The sequence below is a fragment of the Ambystoma mexicanum genome, chromosome 6p, assembly GCF_040938575.1.
Source record: "Ambystoma mexicanum isolate Mex_15411 chromosome 6p, UKY_AmexF1_1, whole genome shotgun sequence".
NCBI lineage: Eukaryota > Metazoa > Chordata > Amphibia > Caudata > Ambystomatidae > Ambystoma > Ambystoma mexicanum.
Genome location: NC_090935.1, coordinates 1,437,508,102 through 1,437,523,261, shown reverse-complemented (window position 1 = coordinate 1,437,523,261; position 15,160 = coordinate 1,437,508,102). Strand labels below are relative to the sequence as shown.

The 15,160-nt window shown below is 47.6% G+C and overlaps 1 protein-coding gene across 1 annotated transcript in view; it reads left to right on the top strand.

The window, feature by feature from the left end:
* The window catches only part of SPMAP2L (sperm microtubule associated protein 2 like), a 368,678-nt gene that overhangs the window by 75,804 nt on the left and 277,714 nt on the right, over positions 1-15,160 (top strand). The window contains exon 3 of the mRNA XM_069626161.1: positions 14,371-14,556. Coding sequence (XP_069482262.1) covers positions 14,371-14,556 — 186 coding nt within the window. The remainder of the gene's footprint in view (positions 1-14,370; positions 14,557-15,160) is intronic.

Sequence of the window (15,160 nt, the reverse complement as noted above, 5' to 3'; positions counted from 1 at the left end):
ATAAAGATTCTTCCGAATGACTAGTACCTGCCACTTCCTCTGGGGAGATGATGTTGTCTCCAATTATTTCTGGCAGACTTGATTCTGACACTTCCTCCTTGGGGGAATCTTCAATTGTTCGTGGCAGACTGGTGCCACCACTGGCTGCCTCTTCCTCGAGATGGACAGCCTCAATTATTTCTGGAAGACTTGATTCCAACACTTCTTCCTTGGGGGAATCTTCAATTGTTTGTGGCAGACTGGTACCACCACCGACTGCCTCTTCCTCGAGATGGACAGCCTCATTTATTTCTGGAAGACTTGATTCCAACACTTCTTCCTTGGGGGAATCTTCAATTGTTTGTGGCAGACTGGTACCACCACCGACTGCCTCTTCCTCGAGATGAACAGCCTCAATTATTTCTGGAAGACTTGATTCCAACACTTCTTCCTTGGGGGAATCTTCAATTGTTTGTGGCAGACTGGTACCACCACCGACTGCCTCTTCCTCGAGATGTACAGTCTCAATTATTTCTGGCAGACTTGATTCCGACACTTCCTCTTGGGGGGCACATTCAATGATTGCTGACATTGTAGTTGCTGAAGCATCTGCCTCTGTTGAGATGTCTCCAATAACTGCAGAGACTCTGGCTTCTAGTTTTCTCACATCTTGATCTCTTGTTGATGGGTCCAGTGAAGAACCAGGTTTAACACTTATACCTGAAGAAGATGGCTGGTCACCCTCATCCACTTTTCTCCCAGCAACACCACTTGACATTTTGATGGTCTGACCTGTAAACAGATCTTCAATTTTTTTGTTTTGCCGGATTTCCTCTTCAATTCGCCTTTTCTTCTTTTCTCTTAGTTTTTCTGCTCCTCCCTTTCTTTTTTTTGAATCCATTTCTCCCCTAAAAAATAAAATTAGCTTAATTGTGCATCGGATTCCTACCTTTATCACAGTAGGTCTAAGTAACCTGGCTGCCAGTGCCAACATCCAAAATATAATTTCAGTAAGAGGAAACAAGTGCTTGTCAGCATTTTCAGATGCGACTGTCCCCAGCCTCACCATAACCTCCCTCCCAAAAAAGAGAACAATATCCAGCTGGGTCTATAAAATGCTGAGTCTAACAGTAATCCAGTCCCATGGCATGGTAAATGAACTGGATGCATGCATCTTATTTCTACAGGCGAGCAAGCAGTGGCCTGGACGTTGTATTATGGCATGACGTCTCAGAAAAAAATAGTACCCAAAAAGGAAAGCTGCATTGTAATTAACTTATGAAAAACACCAAGGGTGCATGCAGCAACATACATATAGCAAGTGAATGCCTGCTGCATGCACACAAATGCACACATTTGTGTAATCATCCTACCCTCCACCCCAGTGTTTGAGAGTGGTATAATCCAGGTTTTCCTTTCGCCCTAGCATACATTAGGCCTGGATGCAAATTCACAATAACAAAACGTGGCCAGATTGAAAGAGGAGGAATAGGCTAGGAGTTCTGCCTGGTCACTGTTCTGCTTATATGCTGGACTGGAGCCTAGGGTGGCCGTGCATCTGTGGGGAGACAACAGGTGTGCACAATAAAGGCTGCCAAAGTAGTTTGAGTGTGCTATACAGGACCACCTTACATTGCACTGCATTGAATATGTACAGTCACTAGTGGTTACTTACCCACAGGGATGAGCTTGCCTGGCTGGCTGTTGGTAGCTCCGCGCTAAGGCCTGACTCGAGTGGATACTTGAACAGTGACCTGCCTGCAAAAAGAAACAAGGTAAAGATGACGAAAACCCAATAAACCCAGTATATAGCATATAAATACAGTGCAGGGCTTGTAACAAAGATATGATGGGCACCGAAGCAAGCATCCCCCAATAGCTAGGGGCTAAACGTAGTCTGTCACAAAAAAAGGAGTAGAGCATCCAGGTCCATAAAGGCTATATGCAAATTGAGCTAAAAAACAATAGAGGATGATTTGTGATGTGTTGATGTATTCCTTGTTTCATTTGGAGGATGCAAATTGCTAAAGCATTTCCAGATAGTAATGTGCTATTGCAGGGAACTGGGATTGCAGTAAACAGGTAAAGGTCATTTGAATATAAGCTCTAAACTAGACATCAACTACAAGGGCTTGTAAAAAACAATGTGTGTGAGTGAGACTTGATACAGAGTGAACACTGACTGAGGAATCTGTGCCCAGCAAAGCGCAATGCTATAGAAAGGAATGCATTGCCTACCACGGTTCTCACTGCGCAAACACAGATGTTTCTACAGAATCAGTGCCATTAATGAAACACTACCTTTCACCCCTTGACAAAACAGGAAATGGCCATGAAATAGCATTGTTCCTAAGTACACTATGAAAAATATGGTTATGATTTCACTAATGTGATATACATTTAATACAAGAAAGGATCACCATATGTATCATTAATATCTGTGTCTATAGATCCATATTGTCAAATTACTGTGAATACAAGCAGACGTCCAAGGCCAAATGATAATGTTATTGTATAGCACTTACGCTTAAGCTCTTTTTTATAGAATAAATATGCATACAATATCACCCAACCTGTCTTGGTATTCATTTATCGCCCTCAGGATGAAAGGCTGAGATGACCTTGCTGGGATTCGAACCTGCAGATCACACACACATCACAGCAGCGAGCGCTCAACCCACTAAGCTATCATATCGGCTATAGTAAAATGAGCATCTGCAGGTCTGGTGCAAATTTGGCCGCATTTCAAGACTGTGTGCAATGCATCTACTTTTCAGGCTCTGCCCACAGTAGTGCTTGTGTGACAAGGGCCTCAGCAAATACAAGTGCATGCATGACACAAGGCAATGGCGCCTGACTGTTGAGGGTAGTTTCTAAGATCCCAACGTGCAGTCTCTAGTAAATCACGTCCATGACAAGCTGCCAGCCAATCCCAGGGCCTTGAGCACCTGATGGTAGGCTGATGTTGTTAGCTGGATGTCAAAGCCAGCCTGAAAACAACAACATCACGTCAGTAAAACACTGTCAGTAAAGGCCCTGTTTCTGGAACAAACCACCAAGGCATCTTTCTCCCTTTCAGCCCTACAAAGGGAACCCGGCGCAGTGGAGCATGGTCGGGGAGACAGCAGGGTATGGTCATACATGTCAGCATGCCCCATTCCATTCAGAAGATGGTAGTCAGGTCAGGTGCTGCTTGTTTCTTAGCGTTCTGGGACTTGTAGTCTAGGATTGCCCCTTATGACTCCAAGACTACAAGGAACAGAAGGCAAAGATAAAAACAGGAATGGACTACCATCTCATAAATTGAATGGGTCCTACATGTTGGCATGTATGTGGTGGACATGCAGCAAAGCCACAACATGCTTGAGTGGTGCAACGACCATTGTGCAGATTGGGGTTTAGTCGCCCCCTAAATTTTGGGTTAAGTTGATTTGTCCTGGGTGATCTACACAGCGTTGGCAGAACAAGACACAGACAACGCCTGCAGCTGCACAGTTAACAAAGGCCTGCAATTAGTAACGCAAAGCATTTCATTGTTGGAAACTGCATTTGAATGCATACATTTTTAGGCAGTTGAAATCGTGATGGGGTGTTAGTACTAACATGTCAAGGGAGTGATTGGAAGGGTGGTGGGGGACAGGACACAGCTCATTCACACGGCAGTCTTTCTGTGGGCGCTTTCAGACTTAAATGAGAGAGTTAACTGCTTGTAACATTGAAGCTGAACCAAAATAGTCTCATTAGACTGTGTAAAGAAGTTAGATGCCAGCACACAAGTAAGTTTGACCCCTCCTACCTGTCGAATACCTATCGCTGCCCACACAAAAGCTAAAACTACCATAATGTCCGCTTCAAAATGGTGAAAGGAAAGCACCTGTTAACACTGATGATAGTGAAGTTGGCACCCAACCCAGGTGTTCAGATTATAGAGTTTGCAATGGACCACTGCTAAACATTAGGCAAACCAGCCAGCTATACACTTAGAAAAAGGCAAAGGAGCGCGGGAGCCCGATAACGTATGCGCAATTAGAATGCAAATTCCAGCAAAGTGAATTTTAAATGCGCCTATGCCGTTCTCCACAGTAAAAAGCGAGATGTACAGAAGTTAATCAACTGTATTTGTTAAAATAGTACACTAATGGCCAGTTATATAAAAAGTTGACAACGCTCATGAAAAAGTACACTTCCACATATCATTTAGATAGGGATAGATACTGTGGTGCATTTGGAGATAGGCAACAGCATATACATTACCAAATACAATTAAAAAGGCTCAGCGAGTTCAATGCTTGCTATTGCTACATAGACAAAGGAACACATACACATTGCCGTTTCCAGCTCAAGCCCCCAGCCCCGCACGCACACCCTGTTCCTTAAAATTGCACATTGCATCACATTTTAACAGAAAACTCCGCCTTGGGCACTATTCAAACAGTGCCACAAAAGGAAGTTAAGGAACCGTTCCAGCTCAAGCCCCCAGCCCCACGGCACACCCTGTTCCTCTTAAATTGCACAATTTGCATGATCACATTTTAACAGAAAACTCCCAGTGCCACAAAAGGGACACATTGTGGGCAGTGGGCTGTTCCGGTGCGTGGCGTGCCCGAGTGAGTCCGAGACAAATATGCCCCACTTCTTTGACTCGAGTCGAGCCAGCAGTGGGCAGTGGCCCGCCGCCAGCACCCGCCAGCACCCGCGGCGCCGGCCGGCGGCCGCCACCAAGAAGAGAGTTAGCTAAGCTAGCTACTAAGCTCAAACTGGGCTCCAGCCTCCAGGGGCCCTACTACACCTCCCCGCCCCGGCTGTAAAGGGGCGGGCAGGGGTCAGACTCAGAGCCCCAGTCCGCTGCGTCCCGCTGGGGTCGATGCATTGTGTACCATTACATGGGGATAACACACGTACTGTGTTACAGCGCTCTCAGCCTAGAAGAATCAGGCATGATGAGCTAGATGTCATGTACAAGCAACTCTTTTATCTGAGAAAATGTAGGCCACAGTAAGATCAATATTTGGAGTATTTTTGAATACACAAAATGTTAGGGCAAAGAAACATTAAACAATCACGTTGCCCCTGGATAATCCCTGTGCCACTCAGTCTGTCAGTCCTATGTAGAGCAGAGCACCTCTAATAATGTCTAGCTGCAGCCTTGAGAATATAGCACACCAGCTACTGAAAGAAAGCCAGAGCAGACCTGACAAGTGGAAGGCTTCTGGCAGGGAGCATCGTGGGGGCAATATCAAACTATAGCCCACATTCATTTCATTGTGTACCCGTTTCAGCTGACTGGACTGGGCAAGAAAGGAACTCATGACAATCTGAAGCTTGGCACAGTGTGTGTGTGCTCCACATGCCTGCCCAGTGCCGGCACGCCTGCTGCTCACTGCATGGGGGGGCAGATAAGGGGCGCAGGGGTTAGGAAAGGCATCCACTGCCCTCCCCCACCTTTAGAGGCACCACTGTGTATGCACACTCTCCAACTCCCCAGCTCTCCTTCCCATCCATCCTTTATTTCCCAGCCCCTTTGACCTTGTTTCCACCATCATTTTCCTCTCTTCCCTCCCACTCTGCCTAACTCCCCCAGACATCTCCCCCTATGCACACCTCTTAGTTTCCCTTCTACCCCCCATCCATGCATGCCAATAGGTCAACGCCCATCTACTACCCGCCTCTCGCCCAATCCCCATTTGTTTGATGTCTAGCTTGTATTCCAAGACGAAAGCACCTGCCAGAGAGCCCAGAAGCTGTGGACACTCTGCACCATTCACAAATCCTCTTGGCTTGTGCAACAGAGAGCATCGCGGATGGGATGGGTGACGAAGGTGGTGGGGTGGGGACCGTGGGGTACACAATGGATGAGAGCGGGCCGTGTATGGATGCCAGATCCAGAGAAATGCTCAGTACGCCTCATTCACAAGTGGCGTGGTGCTCATTTTCAGATGATGTGCTGCTGGCCGCCCCTTGCGCCTAACAGTGACGGCATCGGCATCACGGCGCGGCCAGCAGCAATCCATGATAACGAGGGGAAGTGCATATCACCATGAGTCACTGGCCCTTGCTATACAGACGTGAAAGGAACGAATAGTGGTGCACGTGCACCGTGCATGCATCTCTTACCTGAGCAGCCTGGCTCGGACGGTGGAGGCTCCTCCTGCTGAACTTCGTCTGCGGTCGCTGCTGTCTCTGTCTCTCTCTCGTACTCGAGTCGTCTCTGGGGGATGATCTGATCATGGTGGAGAGAGAGGCCCGCGAACGCCCATTTATTCTCTAGGTAGTTGCCGCGGCCCGCCGCCCGGCGACACAGAGTCTGGGACAGCGCCGCAGCCTGAGCCACATCCATATTCCAGAGTCCCCGGCCCAGCCCCGCCCAGGCACAACAGTTGTTTCAACTTTGCACAAAGGGCAACACCTTCCTGAAAAGTTGAAAGCAACTTGTTGGGCCCGGGCGGGCGTGGAGGAGGCCGGCGCCAGACTGTGTGCTGTGCCCCCTGGGGGCCTGGGCGGCCCAAGTCCAGCCCCCGGCCCAGCCCTGGCGGCAGGAGGAGGCCGCAGGCGGCGCAGGCCTGCTAATTTCATTAGCAGAGCGACGACGGCGAGCCGGGGGGCGGCCCCCCCAGGCCCACAAGGCGAGGGAGTGAGCACTAGTGTGACAGTGAGCACCACTACGCCCATGCCACCCATGGCTGCACGGTGCATCTGCATGATGCATAAATTATAATGCACGATGGCATCATGCAAATTTGCTAATTAATGTGCTGCTTCCTTCCTCCTGCTTTATCAAATCATCAAAGCAAGGTAACAACAACGTGTGTTGTTACCTTGCTTTGATGATGCGTGACAGCCAGCCTGACCCCTGCCCGCCCCCCCCCCCCCTGCTGCAGTCGGTGTGTCAGTTTCCTGCGCCTGAAGTGCGAGTGCGAGCGAGGCAGCAGCAGCCAGCCTGGCCGGCCCTGCTGAGTCGATGCAAAGTTAATGTAAAAAAAAAAACACGGCCCGGGCCCGGCAGCGCTGGCACACTCACGCAAGCAGCGCAGCGCCCATGGCACCTGTCTGCCACTGCTAGCCAGTGCCGTGCAACAAACAGTAAATTAAAAAAAAAAACAGTAAATTTAAAAAAGAAAACGGCCCAGGGGGTGCTTCACGAAAAACCGGCCCCCAGTTCTCAAAGTACACCGGCCAGTGGCCGATCGGCCGATGCGGCCAGTCCAACCCTGGTGACAGGAGCTTAACAACATTGCAAATAACAGATGCTTCTATTACTTAACTAAATGGTACTCCTTTTATTGACTGCTTCGGAATGAAAGGCATGGACGGCCCTACTTGATTTCAAACATATGCATGCAGCTTTCACCAATATTTTTTATTTTATTTATTTATTACATTTATGTAGCACCCAGACCCGGAGGTATCACAGCCAGTGGTCCAAATAAGATTTGGAAGACAGAGTATTTTACTCCCTATTTTTTAAAGTTGGGAGCAAAAGGATTTTTTAGGGTGTAAAACTGTAGGTCCAATTCCCAATGAGAAGCAGGTAAAAATATGTTTTAAGTGAAAAACTAAAATGTTTTTTAATATTTATTTCTTTGAACCTAGTTATTAATACATATTAAAAGATACAGGTTTGCTTCTTACAATCAGGCAATTAAAATATAGTAGTTTCTTCCTGTGGTACTTTGTGCATGACTGGTCCAAACATATTCATGGAGCTTTGATGGTGAAAGGAGGGGCGCAGGATTCTACATGTCTTTTTCCTATTTCTTGTTGGGAGTATTTGTACTCCGTATTAAAATTTTTGGGGAGTATTTGCCAATTTTTAAGCAGCAAAAGTGGCCGATACACCCTTTATCTGTAGGCCTGATCACGGCGCTTGAACAAAAACAGTGGTAAAAAGACAGCGTCAAAGTTCTCAAAGTTAGTCGTACTTGTCAAAGCGCCAGGCTTTCCAGCGCTTTCTGAAGGCACGGTGTGAGGGTTCGTTCTTGATGTCTCTGGGGTTTACAAATATGTGACCCTACCTCCATGGGATGAACCCATTTAATTGGCAGAAGTAAATGATTTATTTTCTGCCACACTACAGTTACCTACATCCACAGTAACAGTTGAATTTGTCATTTGTAAAGCCCACAAAAGCTAATAATGTGCACAAAATACAGCCCACTTTTTGTTACCTAAGCATCACTATTTTATATACAATTGCATGTAAACAATATGCCATTTTTAGTGCATGACATTGTTGCTACTGTTTTACTGTATCCACCAGGCTCTCTCCCACTCTCAGGTCCCCAGTCCACTATGGTTATTGCTGTTACTGTGCCACGCTCCCCCTTGTTTGTGCCTTGCCTTGCTTCTAGTAATTTCCTACTGTTGTGTTCCCTTGTGTGACCGCCCACACACTCCTCCTGTGCATCCTGCGGCGCACAGTACTGTGCTGTGCCCCTTTTCTCTCTCTCTCTCTCTCTCTCTCTCCCACCTCCTCCAACTTTCCTCCTCGCACCTCCTATCGTGTTCTCCATTTCTCCCGTCTTCTTTTTTTAAATTAACTTTATTTATCTTATTCAAACAAGTACATACAAGATAAAATACAACAAAAATCAACATGAAATATAGCATAGCTACACACATACATCTATTAAAATCGTCATACCCCAATTAATCAAATAAAGAAATACGCATAAAAAATTCAAAAAACGTATATACAATGGAGTCATAAAACATTTACTAATAATAATAAGTCCTATACAATAAAATTATCCAAAATTACCAACATCTTGACACAAACAAGACTTAACAAAAAACAATACACCCAAAACTAGACAAATAATCATCTACTCCCTAACAACAGTAGACAAGACAAACACTAATACAAATATTTATTCACCTACACTAGCTGATCATATAGGCAATGAACTATTATCATATAAGTCAATAAAAGATTCCCATAAAACCCAATAAGCTTCTTCTCCCGTCTTCTCTAACTGCTACTCTAGCGACTATCCTATCCCTCTCCAACCTAGAACTCCCTGTCGCTGATTCCTATATCAGTCCTTCCTCCAGACAGACTCTCACCGACATCCTCTTTGTCGTTCCGTCTCCTGACCTATGGACCCTTCCTTTGGTCTCTGTTCTCTCTCCTATCTCCTCCTCTCCCATTACTGGCGGCACCCTGCGGGAGGCCCTCTTGGCCTCCTTCCACTCCTTCAAAACCATCATAATTATCTATCTGAATGGGACCGTCTTGGTCCAGGGCCCTCATCCCAATCTCCTCCTTTTCGTTAGGCGCTTCCTGCATCTTATCAACTTCCTCTCTTCTCCTGTTACTCCTTCTAACACCTCTCTAGGTCCTTTGCCACCTCCTTCCTCCATCGCCTCTCTGGTACCTATCTCCTCCTCCTCCTCTCTGACCCCCAGCCCCCTGCGTCTATTGCCTCTGCCCATTCTAGGGCATCTCTACATCCTCTGCTGGGTGTACCTCCCTCCTGTACTCCACCCAGGAAGTCTTTCAAATGTGGCAACCTGCTCCATGTTGCTACTCTCAACTCTCGCTCTGCTGTCAAACACTCCTCTCATATCTGCTGCCTCCTTGAAGGCCTTGACCTGGATGTTCTCGCTCTCACCGAGACATGATTCACGGCCATCTCTGTCACAAGTTTTGACACTCTCCTCCCGAAGGGCTTCAAGATCCTCTCCGAGCCCAGAATCTACCGGCCCAATGGTGGAGTGCCCCTGATCTTTCCGGAGTGGGTCCTTGCTCTGTCATTCCTATGCAGGCCTACTCCTCCTTTGAATGCGTGGTCTTCAGGCTCTCTATCTCTCTTGACTTCTCTCTGATTGTGGCCACCATCTTCTGACCACCTGGCCAGACCACCCTATTCCTCTCTGAATGGACTGACCTCTCAGCTTCTCTTCCTGGGAGACTTCAACATCCAGCTGGATTCTTCTAATGTCTCCACTGGGCTCTTCCGCAACCTTTGCGACTCTCTCTCTCTCTCTCTCTCTCTCTCTCTCTCTTTCCATCCTTCCCTCTGGTCCAACACACTCTGCTGGCCACACCTTGGATGCTCTCATCTACTCTCTAACCCTCTCACCACTCCTTTCTTGTAGACTGACCACTTTCTGCTCTCCTCCCATCTGACACTGTGTGTACCACTTGCAAAGCCTACCCGAGCACTGCCACCTTCCTTATCGGTCAATCGGCCCATGAAGCGAGGGTCAGTGGACGCTGTAAAGACCAGAGGGGGGTCTGCACTTCTGCTCTCTATATGGTAGAGGGGAGGCACAGAGACCCCTGCCATGATTCTCTATTATTGGCAAGAGGTCGAGCAATCAGGGCCTAGCTTCTCAGGAGGTGATGCAAGCTGGTTCTTAAGTACAGTGTAGTCCCCAAGCACCCACAAAGGAATGTGCACAAACTGTATTGGTTAAAACACAGTCTTTATATAATTAATATTCAAGGTCGTATACACGATCACGATAACTCACTTTGTACTCCAAAAATCAACAATGGTAAATATATACAATTCTAAAAGTGGTACCACTAACGTTATTAGATCTTCTTAAAGCGCATACAGTCAGAATGACACACAGATCAAAATAAAGAGGAAACCAGCAGTAGAGAGAGGAAGGAAAGCAAGATGTTTGAGCAATAGGCAGAATACAGGTCCTGCTACCTAGACACAGTTCTGTGAGGAGACCCCCCCCACCTGGGCAACCCCAAAGTACCTTGGCGTTGTAGCGTTCCTTGTCGGGGAAATCGACAACCCTTCTCGAGTGTCCTCCCTTTCAGGCAGGAGTCATGGGTCATCGAACGTCAGACGGAGAACAAGCCAAGCTACGACGGTGAAGTGGCCGCGTCGTTCCTAGCGGTGTTCATTGACGGGGAAGCGTAAACGTCCTGCCAGGAAGAGGCGTGCGGGGCACCTCAGTGTCGATAGTTCTGGACCGCAAAGAGTTGAAGAACTGTGGCCCAGCAAGGGCGTTGAGTCGTCAGTGTCTCTGTGGTCTTTGGGTGGCGGGAAACGCACCGGTGGATGCTCCTCGGCGCGTCAACGGTCAGGCCTTCTCCAGCAGGATACAGCAGCGACGATGCAGACGAGAGCGTCCTTGGATCAATTAAGTTCTTAGGCAACGGGAGCACAGCGGCTCCAGTCAGCGACAGCGGTCATCGACAGTGGTGGACAACAGTCCGGGCGCTTCTCCTTAGAGTTCCGCAGCAATCCCTGTATCGGGTCGGCAGCCTGTCGAAGGTCTGTCTACCAGGGAGCTTAGGCAAAGATCAGCTGTGCATGATGGTCCCTCATAGCTCGGGAAGAGGGTGCCTTACCAGGTCCTCTCTGGGTCAGTTCTTGAGGCACAACAGCTTTCAGATTGCGAAGGTGAGCAACAGCAATTCTTCTCGTCCAGCAGGGCTCAAGGTTAAGCTTCAGTTACTCCAGTTACTCGTCGTAGTGGACTTCAGCTTCCGAACACGATTCCTAGCAGTGAGAGGTCCCCAGATATACTGTTGATCTCCCATTCATTCCGCTGGGTCGCACTCAAGCATCCAATCACGACTATGGGCATTCATGCAGGCAGCCAATAAGGCACACAGGGCATTCAGGCCATTCACTTCTCTCCAGACACTCACAACAAGTTATGTGTATTGGGACAAGTACCGAGCCATTCAACACTCCAAGCTGCATTCATACCGGTTTCGGGCAGGGCTGTCTCAACCATTGTGTCAACCACCAGATACTAGACAGCCACAACATAGAATGCATATTCGTCACACACCCCATTGACCCAGGTCCCACCCACAGGCGTACCCACAACATACGGTCGTTGAGAAGGCTCCAGCCAGTCTGGTCGGCACTTCCCCACACTAACATATACTGAACTTCCACCCAACAGCCAGTCAGGGGGAAGGGACAGAGGCAGGGCTTCCCGGGACTTCGGGAAGATCAAGGTAACAGGTGATGGAAGACAAGAGGCCATGGGGGCCATTTTGTCTCCATCCGGAATCTACCGATTCCAAATGACAGGGCCTGGGCATCCCAAAAGGGAGGACGCTCAGGGCACCAGGCATTTCAGCACAGAGCTGCCACCAGCCCGTACCCTGCTCTGTGGGTCACATACACTAGGGACACAGGGTTGTACCCCTACCCATGGGTGCCATAAGGGTATCCCACGTTCACCAAACCAAAAGAGAGAGAGCTGCACGGCCAGGAGTCACACATGAACACACACAATAAAAAGCAGTAAAGGACAAGGATACTTAGGCCCTGTCCCTCCGATACATTTCCAGCATCACAGACGCCTTTGCCTCTACTTTCTCTGCTCCTCCTACTCCTGCGGCTGACTCACACTCTTACACAGCCCTCTCTAACCTGCATCTCCAACATGCTGGACATCCTTGCCCCTGCCATGAGAATCCGTCTGAAGCCTACCTCCAAGTGCAACTTTTGGTATGACTTTGACCTTGCAGCCCTGAAATGCAAGTGCAAGGGGGCTCAGTGGAAGTGGAGGGCTTCGGCGCATCCTCTGACAAACTGTCCTGCTGCCTGCTCCAAAGGCAATGCAGACTCCATGTCTTCTCCGAGAAGAGAGTCCACATCCAAGCCTGCATCAAAGCGGCCTCTAAAAACGCAGCCAAACTCTTTAAAATCTGCAAGGAGCTGGCCAATCCTACTGCAGTCTCCACCTCTCCTGTCCCCTCCCTGGTTCTGCACGGCACTAGCTTCTCATTTTACCACTAAAGCTCAGGACATCCTGTCCTCACTTTCCTCTTCCTCTCCTTCTCTCAGGCCCCCTTGGCCGCCTCACCCTCTCCTCTTCCTTTTTCCTCCTTGTCTTTAAACATCATCAGGTGTCGAGAAAGAGAAGTCTGATCTATAAAGCAAAGATCATGGTCCAATCATCTTCAAAAAGTTTTAAAACAACAGCACTTCGCCCTTCAATTTACTTAAGAGTGAGCTAGAGATTGAGGACCAAATGCAGGCTTTGAATCACAGGTGACCCTTCCTCTGGCTAATGGCCCAAATATGAATAAATGGAAGCCGATACTTGAGAGGAAATGGCCACTCTTTAAGTCTTTGAAGACTAGAAACCCAAACTAGACTTCACCGATGACGTCCAATGAGGCCGAAACATGACTGGGGATGCTTGTGGTCTTGTGCAGAAGGGATGCGACCTAGCAGTTTGTGCTGGACTGCTCCTTGTGGGGTGGGATCACGTCTGATCTGCAGATAGTCTTTCTGCTTGGCAGGCTGAAGAACAATGGTCCAACGGGTTGCCCAGAGAAATTGCCAGAGGTTTCAAATGAATTCTAAACCTTCCAGCCATCACCTTTTGTGTTTTGCTTCAGCAGCGCAAAGGGTGCACTGGCCCCTCTCCTTGCATATATTTATTTTGCCAGTGCTCTCCCTGCAGTAATGAATTGTAGGCACCCAGAGGGCATTATACATTGACTAGCCCTTACCAATTAAAGCTAAAGCATGTATTTCCCTTTTAGGTTCCATGTGAATATGTCGCCTGAAAAATGTCGGCAGGGAGGCGAATTTCTTTTCCTGACCCCTAAAATATTTTCCCCAAATATTCAAGGAAGGGTGTAATCTACGGTTATAAACTCCAATCTTAGAATATTTGTGGAAAGTGTTTGATTTTACCAAAGGTGTATATTTGGGGAAATTTCACCACCTGGCTATTAGAACAGGGGTGTTGCTAGGTCTGGAAAAGATCAGGGACTGAGCTAATGTCGGGACTGGGGGCTAGCTAGTCTTTTGGCTGTAGCTCCAGAGATTCTATCCGGGGCTACAACCAAAAGATCAGGGGCTACAGCCCCCCACAGGCCCCCCCTAGCAACGCCTCTGGCTGTTGGACTTTAAAAAATGGCATAACAGGGTCAGGACTTCCCCTGCCATGCATTGCACATCCCTCTGTACCAGTTCCAAACAGGCACAGGGCATTGCGTTTGATTTCTGTGCAAATCAATGCGCCTCCCATTTGGAATTTGGGCGGTGCATTGGAATGTGCAGAAACGCCCTCTTACTTTGAGCAAAGGAGATGGAACACATGTGCAGATTTAGATGCGGCTTGTGAATATGGTGCCGCTTTTTTGACCGAAGTTGTCATCACTTGCGCCCCAACATTTTTTGAGAATCTGCCCTGCAGATGTACAATACAGGCAGAGAAAGGAATAAGTAAAAGCACAGATTTTCAGAGGAAAAGCTTGAAGAGGTCCCGATTAACCAGCATATTGAGAATTGATGCACACAATATTTCAACACAATTCGTTGTTCTTGGCTTTTATCTGAAATGAGCAATTCTTATATCTTAAACCTTGAAGTGGTACCTACACATTTCTTAAGGGGTTCTACTGAAGGGTCCTTCCTCCACTGACAGAGTTATTTTCCCTTCTAGAACAACAGACAAGGATGGAGGGGACTCCTAAGGATCATCCTATGCAGCAGGGCGGGGACTCCCTCGTGGCTTCTGACTTTTCTGGTGACGTGCCTGGTGTTCAGGCAAGACCATTGGAGAAGTTGCCTAAGCCAAAGTCCATCAGCCATCAGGAAAATCTAGAAAATTCCGGCGACCAAAGAAAAGGTACTATGCAGGAGAAATACACCTTACTGTGTAGCTGCTGGCTGTCAATGGTCATTATTTTGCTTAATTGAAGTCAAAAATTTCGTACAAAGCCTGGAATCGTTTTCAAACGATAATAGGGATCCTGTGTCAAATGTTTACCTTTTCATGTTTCATATTTTGATCATGACGCCTCCAAGCTCTCTAAGGCAATTAGAGCTTGTAGTTGTGCTACTAAAAAAGAAAGTGACTGCTTTAATGCTGCTTCAATGAGAGGGGGCCATTTTGTAGGTCTGCGGATCAGTAAAAATGGCTGTAAAAGTGGCAGCACACTTTTGCTACCAATTTTGCCATACCACAGGATTTTCCGGACTTTGTCAGGCTTAGGTGGGGCAGGGCGGACTTTATATATTTGCCTTCTATTCCTTCTCTGCCGGGCAAAGGTGTCTGAATTCCAACCAGAATGCATTTTCATGCTGGCTGTAATGCAATGTATTGAATCCGAAAGAAACTACCACCTGATAAAAGCCAAAATCTACTTTTTATACATATTCCTTGTGCATGTATGAAATGCAATAATCTATAAATAAGAACTTCGAAGGGAGAACAATATAGTCCATGGTTT